The following is a 12,758-nucleotide window of genomic DNA, read 5'->3' as shown; positions in this document are numbered from 1 at the left end:
GAGGGGGACAGAGCGACGTGGGGAGGTGGGACAGAGCGAGAGGGGACAGAGCGAGTGGGGAGGTGGGACAGAGCGTGAGGGGGAGGTGGACAGAGCGAGAGGGGAGGGGAGACAGAGCGAGAGAGGACAGAGCGAGAGGGGAGGGGGGGACAGAGCGAGAGGGGAGGGGGGACAGAGAGAGGGGAGGGGGACAGAGCGAGAGGGGAGGGGGACAGAGCGAGAGGGGAGGGGGGGACAGAGCGAGAGGGGAGAGGGGACAGAGCGAGAGGGGAGAGAGCGAGAGGGGAGAGAGCGAGAGGGGAGAGAGCGAGAGGGGGAGAGAGCGAGAGGGAGAGAGCGAGAGGGAGAGAGCGAGAGGGAGAGAGCGAGAGGGAGAGAGCGAGAGGGAGAGAGAGAGAGGGAGAGAGCGAGAGGGGAGAGAGCGAGAGGGAGAGAGCGAGAGGGGAGAGAGCGAGAGGGGAGGGAGAGCGAGGGGGACAGAGCGAGAGGGGACAGAGCGAGAGGGGACAGAGCGAGAGGGGGACAGAGCGAGAGGGGGACAGAGCGAGAGGGGGACAGAGCGAGAGGGGGACAGAGCGAGAGGGGGACAGAGCGAGAGGGGACAGAGCGAGAGGGACAGAGCGAGAGGGACAGAGCGAGAGGGACAGAGCGAGAGGGACAGAGCGAGAGGGGTCAGAGCGAGAGGGGTCAGAGCGAGAGGGGTCAGAGCGAGAGGGGGTCAGAGCGAGAGGGGTCAGAGCGAGAGGGGTCAGAGCGAGAGGGGTCAGAGCGAGAGGGGTCAGAGCGCGAGAGGGTCAGAGCGAGAGGGGTCAGAGCGAGAGGGGTCAGAGCGAGAGGGGTCAGAGCGAGAGGGGTCAGAGCGAGAGGGGTCAGAGCGAGTGGGGTCAGTGCGAGAGGGGTCAGAGCGAGAGGGGTCAGAGCGAGAGGGGTCAGAGCGAGAGGGGTCAGAGCGAGAGGGGTCAGAGCGAGAGGGGTCAGAGCGAGAGGGGGCAGAGCGAGAGGGGGCAGAGCGAGAGGGGGCAGAGCGAGAGGGGGCAGAGACGATGAGGGCAGAGCGAGAGGGGGCAGAGCGAGAGGGGGCAGAGCGAGAGGGAGGGGGGACAGAGCGAGAGGGGAGGGGGGACAGAGCGAGAGGGGAGGGGGGACAGAGCGAGAGGGGAGGGGGGACAGAGCGAGAGGGGAGGGGGGACAGAGCGAGAGGGGACAGAGCGAGAGAGGAGGGGGGACAGAGCGAGAGGGATGGGGGGACAGAGCGAGAGGGGAGGGGGGACAGAGCGAGAGGGGAGGGGGGACAGAGCGAGGGAAGGGGGGAATAGAGGAAGGGGAGGGGGGAACAGAGCGAGGGAAGGGGGGAACAGAGCAAGGGGAGGGGGGGGAACAGAGCGAGAGAGGAGGGGGGAACAGAGCGAGAGAGGAGGGGGGACAGAGAGAGGGAACGGGGGGGAACAGAGCAAGGGGAGGGGGGAACAGAGCAAGGGGAGGTGGGGGGAACAGAGCGAGAGAGGAGGGGGGAACAGAGCGAGAGAGGAGGGGGCAGAGAGCGAAAGGGGAGCGGGGGACAGAGCGAAAGGGGAGAGGGGGACACAGAGAGAGGGGATGGGGGACAGAGAAAGGGGGGGAACAGAGCGAGAGGGGAGGGGGGAACAGAGCGAGAGGGGAGGGGGGGACAGAGCGAGGGGAGGGGGGAACAGAGCGACTTGGAAATATATCGCCGTTCCATCTCTGTCACTGGGTCAACATCCTGGAACTCCCTCCCTAACAGCACCGTGGGTGTACCTGTAACTAAGCGACTGCTGTGGTTCAAGAAGGCAACTCACCACCACCTTCTGAAGGGCAACTAGGGATGGGCAATAGATGCTGCCCTAACCAGTGGCGCCCTCATCCTGTAAATGAATTTTAAAAAACACTCTCCTCCTAAAACAATCCCACCATCCCAGGGGTTTGACTAGTAAATCTTCATTGCACTTCCTCTGTGGCAAGTGTATCCCCTTAGACAAGACGACCAAAACTGTGCACAATATTCAATGTGCGGTCTAACCAAGGCTCTATACATTGCAGCAAGACATCTTTACTCCTGTACTAAGTCCTCTTGCAATGAACGGCAACAAACTATTTGCCTTTCAAATTTCCTGCTGCACCTGCAAGCTTGCTTTTCATGACTCATGAACTAGGACACCCAGGTCAACATCAACACTTCCCAACCTCTCACCATTTATGGAAATTCTCGGAATGTATTTGTTTCTATACAAGTGGAAAACTTGACACTTATTTATATTGTATCCTCCACGTACATCTGTCTTACAGGTTACATCCTCAAAAAACGCCTATGCATTTGTCAAACAGATTTCCCCTTCATAAATCCATGTATTTTAAAATTTAAAGTGCCCAATTCATTCCCCCCCCCCCCCCCCCCCCCCCCCCCCCCCCCCCCCCCCCGCCCCATTAAAGGGCTGGGAAACATGCAGCTGGAGGACTGGGATCTCCCACCTGGTATCACTACATTACCCAAGGGGACAGTCGTTTATAGAATGTGTTATGGGAGCGGCGTTTTCAGAACCCCAAAATGTATCATGGAGTTCAACCAACCTCTCCCTTTAATGTATTGTTGCTTTTGAAGCTCTTTTGGTCTCCAGGTGTGGTATTACAATTATGGCCATGTGGGTTTTTAAACACAAAACAATGTTTATTCCATGAATTCAACTTAACCTTTTTAAATAAACATTGGATCCCTTAACATCCCTTACTTCAAAGATAACCCCGAAAATAATACAACACTAAATAATCCCTCAAAATGTTCCTTCAAACCTCCAAGACTCAACACCTTTAAACAGAAACACATCAGGTTAAAGACATTACTATTATGAGTTTAAATCACCCAAATGATTCAGAGACAGTCTTTCCTGGCAGAGATCACAGCAGATCCAGCTCACTGCAAAACACAGACACACCCAAGCTCTTTTTCTCAAAACTGCCTTTCTCCTTTCAAACAGCTCACAGCAAACCAGCCAGGTACTTTTCAGCTGCTTTCTCTCAAAACTGAAACCTAAACACTGCAAAATGGCCGAGCTAAAAAACCCAGCTCCACCCACACTCTGACATCACTTCAGTAATATGAGCTGCTGCATTTCTTAAAGGTACATTGCTTAAACACCCATTTCTTAAAGGTACTCTCACATGACAAATGACACATCCGGACTGTCAAAAGAACCCTCATGAAATGCTGAGAGATAAAGGAAGACTCAAATCTTGCCTTATTAACATTCCGAGCTACACCTCTCAAGGCTGATATGAAATCAGCTGCAGAGCTGTTGAATGAAAGAAAGTACAAGATAACCCCCTCTAAGTAGGACACTCCCTCTAAGCAGGACACGCCCTCTAAGCAGGACACGCCCTCTAAGCAGGACACGCCCTCTAAGCAGGACACGCCCTCTAAGCAGGACACGCCCTCTAAGCAGGACACGCCCTCTAAGCAGGACACGCCCTCTAAGCAGGACACGCCCTCTAAGCAGGACACGCCCTCTAAGCAGGACACGCCCCTCTAAGCAGGACACGCCCTCTAAGCAAAATACTCCTACACCTGGGCTGGGAAAGCAGAAAAGATAATCAATAATACCAAAAAAACATCACCAACGAGGGATGAACATCAACAACTTCACTAGCAAGTGACAGAAAATTAAGAAATTTAAGTACAACTGCTACAAAACCAGCAGCAATACGCACAACATCAGCAGCAGTGTGCCAATTCATCACCAAGAACGATGACTGCCAAGTCCACGAGATGGAGGCGCAATGTCACAACACCTAAGCTATCCACTGAATAAGGTCTCTGAGAAAAGAAAACAAGCTATAAAAGATTCTTATGTCCTCTTTAATTATAAAAATTGAAGGGGTGATCACTGATGGGACTGACGATACTAAAAGCACGTGTATAAACTGCATAGAGATATTGACCCAGATTGTCCGATACTGAGGTGATCACCACTGACAGTGTAGGGTGAGGTCGGGGATTCTTTCGGGGGCCTCGGCGATCGGGACACCGTTTTTAAATGGCGATCACTCGCTACAATGGGGAGTTCCAGCAAGTGGAGTTCACCACTGTAAAAATGGGACTGCGCGTTCCCCGTTCAGGCCCCTGATTCAACGCGAGTCATGTTGAACAGCCATGCGTTTCTCGGCACTGCGAGGGTTGGGAAACACACAGTTAAACGTGCTCGCTAGGGGCCTTTGATCTCTTTTGGGAGAATCGCAGCCATTCCTTTGTCATTGGCCTGGAAATAAGACCCACAAATATCAACGGAACGATGAAGGAGCAATTTTGTTTCAAATATACCCGTCATGCAGATCAGCATGCACAGTAAATATGAACAACATATGATCAGTCACAACTTAAAATGATGCCCGACAACCATGTCGACTCTATACCATCTGTAACTTTCAGTTCATTGATAAGAGGACCCATGGGGAGCACCAAAGGGAAAATGATGGAAAATCTCAGCAGGTCTGGCAGCATCTGTAGGGAGAGAAAAGACCTAACGTTTCGAGTCCAGATGACCCTTTGTCAAAGCTCCGGTGGGGAGCACCTAGACTTAGTTTTCTTTTAAATTTAGAGTAGCCAATTATTTTTCTTTTCCAACTAAGGGGCAATATAGCGTGGCCAATCCAGCTAACCTGCACATCTTTGGGTTGTGGGCGTGAAACCCACGCAGACATGGGGAGAATGTGCAAACTCCGCACGGACAGTGACCCAGGTCCTCAGTGTCGAAGTCCCAGTGCTAACCACTGTGCCGCATGCTGCCCCACCTAGACTTAGATGTGTGCATAAATCCACATCAGATCCTTTGATGTACAGAATGTTGCCAAAACAGCTTTTAAATCAAGTATAATGTGAGAACACTACAAAACAACTTGGGTCCAATAAATATTTGGAATGCCTTCCCAATAGCCAACATCTGGGGTGAAGATGTGAACATAAGATAGCTTATTAACCATATCAACATTACAAGAAAAACCCAGTAAATTATTGGAAATTTTCAGCCAGGACATGTTACCATTGTAACCCTTTAATCAAAAGAAAAAACCTCAAGTATTGACTTGATTTTGTTGTGAAACACGTGAAGAAAATACTGAAGTGTCACTGTTGGGTATTGTGTCATCATATAGTTTCTTACCTTACTAACGTGAAACTCCAGTCTCCGAATAAACCTTTCAATTGACTTGATTTGCTGTCAGGAGGAGGAGTTACAAAAAAGAGGGAGACAAGAAAGTTAAACAGTCTTGGCAAGTCCTCTTTATTGGAAACACATTAAACAAATTGGAGATGCTTTTGTGCTTAAATCCATCAAACGCATTATTCATATTTTCCAGTACACAAGTACATGTAATTCACTATGTGGTCAGAACCACAGATACAGCCAAATCATTAAATGCAAGAGTTTTTTCACAGAGAGCTGCAGATTTGCAGCAATTCCAGAAACCATTTCCACAGCTCTGCTGGATGGGACGGGTAAGATTATTCCCAAAGCAACTCTGCTTGAAAGGAGTGGGAGGAAGGAGGAAAACAGGAAGATGGGTGAGTTCAGGTCAGCATTTGTTACGCATTTAGCACAGCCCAGGGAGAAAGCAACATTTGGAACGAAAAGCTGTTCATCAACAGTGGAAATTAGGTGGCATCCTTCACTGAATTCACATTTGCTTATACTTCACAATCAAGACTCTCCCAGTTAACTTGAGATTTTGGATGCGAGTGAGAATTTCTACCCAGTCACACAGCAGTGGCCTCAGCCAGGATAATGAACGCTGTGCAACCAAATGACTAGGCCAAAGGGGTGAAGAGCGAAAATAACAGAAAGCCAAAATCACATAACTGCTTGTGTTGGCCATTTGTAAGGTTTTTAAAAAAAATTTAAAGTTTTTCCAATTAAGGGGCAATTTAGCATGGCCAATCCATGCACAGGAGACCCATGCAGACATGAGGAGAATGTGCAAACTCCACATGCACAATGACCCAGAGCCGGGATCGAACCTGGGACCTCGGCACCATGAGGCAGCAGAGGGCTAACCCACTGCGCCGTGCCGTCCATTTGTAGAACTTTCTGAGCAATGTAAACTTTAGACTTCAGAAGCTTCTATGTTGGCCTTTATCAAGTCAAGGTTATTTGGAATAATGCAAAGTATCCAGTTCTCTATGTCGACTCGAGTTTGAATGTGGAGCAATACTGAAAATTCTTACCTTGTCAAGGTCATATAGAAATCCCTGAAACCAGCAAGAAACAAAAGTTACAATGAGTACCCTGTGTAACTAAATATAACTTCTAATGATGGTGACATGCAAAATTCAAGATACAAGGAAAACAGAAATCATTGCTTAAAAGAGTCTCAATTCTCATTTCTCTATTAATTTGAACATTAAAAACGTCAGGCAAGTCACAAGTTCACAATTTGTTTGTAAACTGTCCACCTGATTTTTAAAAATCAAACGCAATTGGTGTCAAGTAAAGTAATCATGTACTGCAAATATATATAATCTTGCAACTTACTGAAATTTAATTTATGGGACAAATGCAATAAACCAATCCACTTGTACTAAAAGCCAATAAACCAATCCACCTGCACTGCTCGACTCCTCACATTCTATTGCACCCCAAGCTTCAAATTAATATAAATTTCAGAATAGCTGAAGAAATAACATTCAAATAATTATTCAAGTCCTTCTTGAACCTACTGCGTTACAAGTTTACGTACACCAGAGCAATTAAAAATTCTCAAGGTTTAGGAGCTGCATCAAATATATAAAGATTCTGCATTCCTTACATATAATTATTGAAATCAGACAATACACTGAAGTGTCAGAATTTCTGTACTGGGGAGCCACTAAAGATTCAACTTGGTCTTTAACTAAAGAGTACCAGGTTCTGCAGTACTTGCATATTAAAATTATTAACCTTTGCACAACTTCAGGTGTTACTTAAGCAATATTCCTTACCAGTCGGGAGTTTCTTTTCATATCTTTGAGCTGAGCTGTTAAGTTGTCGAGCTCCAGCTGATGAACTTGCAAGTATGCACTGTAAGGGTAGGACAAGCGACACTTCCTTAGAGCTATCAGAATTAATGCAGCAGATATCATTTTAGTAGCCTACAGCCATACTAGTCTGAAATACTAGCCTGATCTCATCTGATCTCGGAAGCTAAGCAGACAGAGAGATGGTTAGTACTTGGATGGGAGATATCATTTGAGTAAGGTAACAAATAAAAATGAGCGCACAAATTTAGCAATACATGTTGATTTAGCCTTGGTCCATCCAGATGTATAATCTCCAACATTTGATATCCATTGTAAATTTAATTTGGTTTATCAAAAATTCAATTAATACAGTAAATGTAACTTTTACAAAATTCTAATGGATTACTGTATTTAGACTAGAATTCCAAATTACTTTATTTACTTTTCATCCCTCCCAAAGCATTGTGGCCTTTGTTAATGATCTTTTTCCTCACTATTACTTTTACGGGCAGCACGGTGGCCTAGTGGTTAGCACAACCGCCTCACGGCGCTGAGGTCCCAGGTTCGATCCCGGCTCTGGGTCACTGTCCGTGTGGAGTTTGCACATTCTCCCCGTGTCTGCGTGGGTTTCGCCCCCACAACCCAAAAATGTGCACATTAGGTGGATTGGCCACGCTAAATTGCCCCTTAATTGGAAAAAATAATTGGGTAATCTAACTATTACTTTTACAGTTTAAAAAGAAATACATTTAAAGTACCTAATTCTTTTTTTTTTCCCAATTAGGGGGCAATTTAGCATGGCCAATCCACCTACCCTGCACATCATTTTGGCTTGTGGGGGCGAGACCCACGCAGACACAGGGAGAATGTGCAAATTCCACATGGACCCGGATCCTCAGCGCCGTGAGGCTGCAGTGCTAACCACTGCACCACCATGCTGCCCACTCTTTTACAGTTAGTCGAAAAGAAAACACAATGATCTTTCCATAACCATATGCATAAAAGTGTGCCATCTAATGCATCTGTATATCTTATGAAAGGTGATAAGTCTGTGCTCTAATAAGTTAATCAGAGAATCGAGTTCTAAAATGATCTGGCACTTAAAGGTATTCTCAATATGCATATCTCCTGACAATTGAATAGTAACTGAGGGGCAAGTCTGCATAAGTTGCTGTATTGGCCCTACCCGAGTAATCGGATGAACAATTGGGAGTGAAGAGGAAGCAATGAACTTGTGTCAGTTGAGCCCCTGTCTAGATTTCTAGAAATCACTGAAGTCTTGCAAGTGATGCAATTAAGGCGCAAATGGTTCAAATACGGTTACAACATTGTTTCAAGGACCTTGTACTGGGTTACATTGCAAATCCAATGAATACCTTTACTAACAAAGCATTGCACAAATTTATATCTGTTGCAGTTCAGATCACAATGCAATTTAGTTTACAGTCCTCGTGTATCCCATTTCATTACACATCACAGAAAGAGGCCAACATTTTCTATCTGAACATCCTGCCAAATTATCTCCTGTCACAAGCACCTTAGTGAATATAGGTTAACATCTTATTGCTAACTAGAGTGACAAATCTCAGGGCAAGTCATTACTGTATAAATTCTTTACCTACTCAAATTCAAGGAAAGTGAACTTAAGTCCAACTAACAAACTGGATGTTGAATGAGCATCATATAAAGTCATGGTGAGGAATAGCACAAAGTAAACCCCTTGGCCTATATCAGATGCATGTTGTATTATAATTGGCATAAGTCTGTGATATCCAGAAACACTCATAATAACTTTAAGAGTTTTTGCTAGAATGGGATTTGGTTGGTACTTTCATCAGATCAACTGCCTAAAGACCACAACAAACTATGATCCAACTGGAAAGGCAGGTATTAAACTACATAAAAGACTAAACTGAGCCTTGGCTGGAATAGACATATGTCAATTCATTTAAAATTATCTCATTAAAAATATATAACCAGGAAATCCTGAGTGCATCCAAACTTAATTTTAAAAATGACACGAAAATAAAGTAGAAATTAAAAATACCTTCCAGTATATTTTTCTTCAGTCAACAAAAACTTTTATTTCAGTCAACAAAAACTTTTATTTCACCAGAATACAATCCAGCTGTTTTTACATGGAGCAGGAATGGAACAAAACAGGTTTGAAAAATTCAACCTGTGCTATTTTAGCATGCAAAACTACTTTGATCCGATGCTGTAGGACAGATTAATTTCCCCTCCAGCAATCATATCCAATATCCATTTTATTTGGACACCACAATTTGTAGTTGAACGAGTAAGGCTGTTTTAGTCAGTACTGACTGAATAAATCCCACGGTGCAACAAGGAGTCAGCCTTTTGGGTTTCTGTAACTACTGATTAAATGAAAGTTAATGGTTTCAAAAGTACAAGGACTGTTTATAGACAGACAGTCTCTTTTATGTTAGGAGAGAGCAGAGTTAAAATATTTGCAAGTGCAGCTTTCATGAAGCAACCATAATTCATACCCTCGGTAAAGTGTTCCAGCAAGCTAAGCAACAGGTGAATGTTCAAAAAGACACTGCTCTCAGGGCACAGGCAGATGGAAGGTCTGATAAGTAGTGAACCAAAGTAATCAAATTTAAACAAATTGCAGTCCAGAATTTTTTATTTTTTTTATTTTAAATAAACTGACCTTCACTTGCAGTCCAACTGAACAGCATTAATAGTTCATATTATTTACAAACTGTCAGCAAGTTACAGGAGCAAGGGTGGGTGATGGGATTTGTTGACATGGTAACTTGGTTAATAATTGGAAACCAAGATTACTGCTGTTCTTTTCTGTGGAGGTGGGGAAACCATGAGAAATAGTAAAAATGAGATCAGGCGTTAATAATTTTCCAAGATACAATCCTCATTTATTTAGCGGTTACTGGCCACGTCAACTGGATTTAACGCAAACCAGTCTTTACAGAAAAGAATGGTAAGACCATTCTTCCTTGAGATCACATATCACTGCCGAAAACTCCTCACTGTGTCAAAAGGCATCTTTACTGATCAGAAAAGGACCAATTTACAAATCTAAGCAGTTTCATTATTATAAATGTATCATAAGCAAATGGTTCAATTCTTGGCTCAAATTCTTTCAAAGTCACTTGTACACAGAGAATAAGAGAACCTCTTACTTTAGGCCCTTTTTCAAAGCTTCATAAACTTCATCCAGCCGTTCAGGCTGAGGGTTCTTGGGTGGAAGCGATTTATGGGAAATGCTGAACATTTTGCCAGCTCGAGGGGCAGTTTTGCGTTGTGTTGATGGGGTGCTGAACACCTTTAGCTTCCTGGAAGACAAAAATTCACAATATCAATTAAAGTGATGAAAATAAGCAACCTCCAACAGCACAGTCATGACTCACTATCACCACCAGCAGGGAGATTAATACATTGGTCATCAAAATGACCATGCGGTTGAAAGTGTCCCAAGATTTATTTCCGAAAACTTGTTTAGGATTAATTCGGATCTAAAACTCCTGTGTACAGGAAAAACAGACATGCAAAATGCTGCAGATTCCCAACCGGTCAGGTTGTACCAGCGGAGTGAAAAACATCCTGGCCAGTTATCAGAACAGATGTGGACTTTGTTAAGAAGGTAGCTAACAGTTCACATCATATCAGGCAGGGTCAGCAGAGTTAGAGCCATGGAATAAAAGGATAGTCGCAGCATGGATATGAAACTGGCCGCAAGGCAGGAAAAAAGAGCAGTGATAAATGGTTGCTTCTCCAGACTGGAGGAAAATATATGGCAGGGTTCTCCAGTGGTTGGTACTGGATCACTGTTTTTCCTGATTCTATATTAATGGCCTGAAACTGGGTGTACTGGGCACAATTTCAAAATGTGCAGAGGACACAACACTTGGACACAGACAGGCTGGTGGAATGGTTGGACAGAGAAATGTGAAGTAATTCATTCTGGTAGGAAGAATGAGGAGAGGCAGTATAAAACAAAGGTTAGAATTCTAAAGGCGGTTCATGGACCCGGGTTCGGTCCCGACTCCGGAACACTGTCCGTGTGAAGTTTGCACATTCTCCCCGTGTCTGCTTGGGTCTCACCCCCCACAACCCAAAGGTGAAATATTTTCCTCCAGTCTGGAAAAACAACCGATTATCACTGCTCTTTTTTCCTGCCTTGCAGCCAATTTCATATTGATGCTGCGACTATCCTTTTATTCCATGGCTTTAACTTTGTAGGTGAATTGGCCATGCTAAATTGCTTCTCAATTGGGAAAAAAAAAATTGGGTACTCTAAACTTTACCAAGAAAAGAATTCTAAAGGTGGTGAAGGGGCAGAGGGACCTGGGAGGTCATGTGCACAAATCTTTGAAGGTGGCAGGCAGGGCACTTTGAAAAAATGGTTAATAAAGCAAATGGTATATTGGGCTTTATAAATAGGGACATAATCGGCAGGAAGTTAGGAACCATCTGTGAAAACACTGGGTTGGTCTCAACTAGTGCATGCTGCTCATTCGTGGGCACTAGATTTAGGAAAGATGTGGAGACATTAGAGAGGATGAAAAAGATTCAAGAGAATACGTGGATAGATTGGAGGAACTGGATATGTTCTCCTTGGAGATGGGAAGAAGTGTCCAAAATCGTAAGGGGTCTGGACAGAGTAGATAGGGAAAAATTGTTCTGTTGGCAGAAGGATCAAGAATCAGAAGGGATGGATTTAAGCTGAAGAGCAAAAGAAGCAATGGTGTCATAAGGAAAACATTTTGTTTTAAACGAAGCAAGTGGTTAGAATGTGGAATGCAGTGGATGCAAATTTTATTGAAGGCTTCAAAAGCAAACTGGATAATTATCTGAAGAGGTAAAAAAAAACCCAGCAAGGCTAAAGGAAAATACAGGGGGAGTGAGACAACGAGGGGTGATTTTGCAGATTGCCAGTATGGACACACTGGGCTGGATGACCTCCTTCTGTGCTGCAACCTTTTTATGACTCTACGAACTGGACATTAAGCCACTACTCTGCAGTATCTCTGCTGATTCCCCTCTCATCCCTTTTTATCAATCTCCCAAACTGACTAAACTGCCCGTCCATTATTCAGCCAACAGACTATAAAAGGGTACATGTTTAAAACATTATCACCGTTTCTTTTCACATTTCCATATGCTGCTTACTTGCTACCCATTTTCAGCATTTGCTCTTTTTATTTCAGATTTGCAACATTTGAGGTCTTTCCTTTGTGTTCCCCCAATTACAATGCTGTTTTGCTCAATAAAAATACAATGTGTGATTAGTGTTCAGCACAATTACCTATCTGCAGCATGTGACCAACACTTGCCACATAATACCCACAAAAAGATTCAGACTAGTTTTCGTTTTCTGTGTTTTAGTCTTTAAACTTCACTTACAATTCATTCAACTATCACCACTGCAAATCAGCAAGTTTAAACAGCTGCATTCAGGGCACACTTCCATTTTTAATATGACGTATACATCGCATTAAATGAAACAAAATATAGAGCAGATTTCAGTCAGCATGTTAAAAATAAAACTCAAAAACTTGCAATTAAAAGACTGTTTCGGATTGTACCTAAAAAAAAAGACCAGGTCGCAATGTTGAGAATCCCATGAACAAGGGTAATTGAGAATACTCGCATTAGAGATGGGGCCAGTTTCTAGGGTGAAGATTTTGTCGGACATAAAGATTTGATGATGGGCAAGAGACCAAGGAGATCTGTGTGTATGGTAGTTAACTTACTTAAACCCAAAATTCTG

General features: G+C 44.4%; 1 protein-coding gene across 2 annotated transcripts in view; it reads right to left on the bottom strand.

Annotated features, from left to right (window-relative positions):
* The window catches only part of ripor1 (RHO family interacting cell polarization regulator 1), a 229,897-nt gene that overhangs the window by 114,794 nt on the left and 102,345 nt on the right, over window positions 1–12,758 (bottom strand). For both annotated transcript variants that reach the window (XM_038806778.1, XM_038806779.1), the window contains exons 3-6: window positions 10,168–10,320; window positions 6,983–7,061; window positions 6,230–6,253; window positions 5,169–5,222 (exon numbers count right to left, since the gene is read on the bottom strand). In XM_038806778.1, coding sequence (XP_038662706.1) covers window positions 5,169–5,222; window positions 6,230–6,253; window positions 6,983–7,061; window positions 10,168–10,320 — 310 coding nt within the window. The remainder of the gene's footprint in view (window positions 1–5,168; window positions 5,223–6,229; window positions 6,254–6,982; window positions 7,062–10,167; window positions 10,321–12,758) is intronic.

Source organism: Scyliorhinus canicula, chromosome 9 (assembly GCF_902713615.1).
Source record: "Scyliorhinus canicula chromosome 9, sScyCan1.1, whole genome shotgun sequence".
Lineage (NCBI taxonomy): Eukaryota > Metazoa > Chordata > Chondrichthyes > Carcharhiniformes > Scyliorhinidae > Scyliorhinus > Scyliorhinus canicula.
The sequence above is the reverse complement of the archived record's forward strand: the minus strand, read 5'-3'. Positions and strand labels throughout refer to the sequence as shown.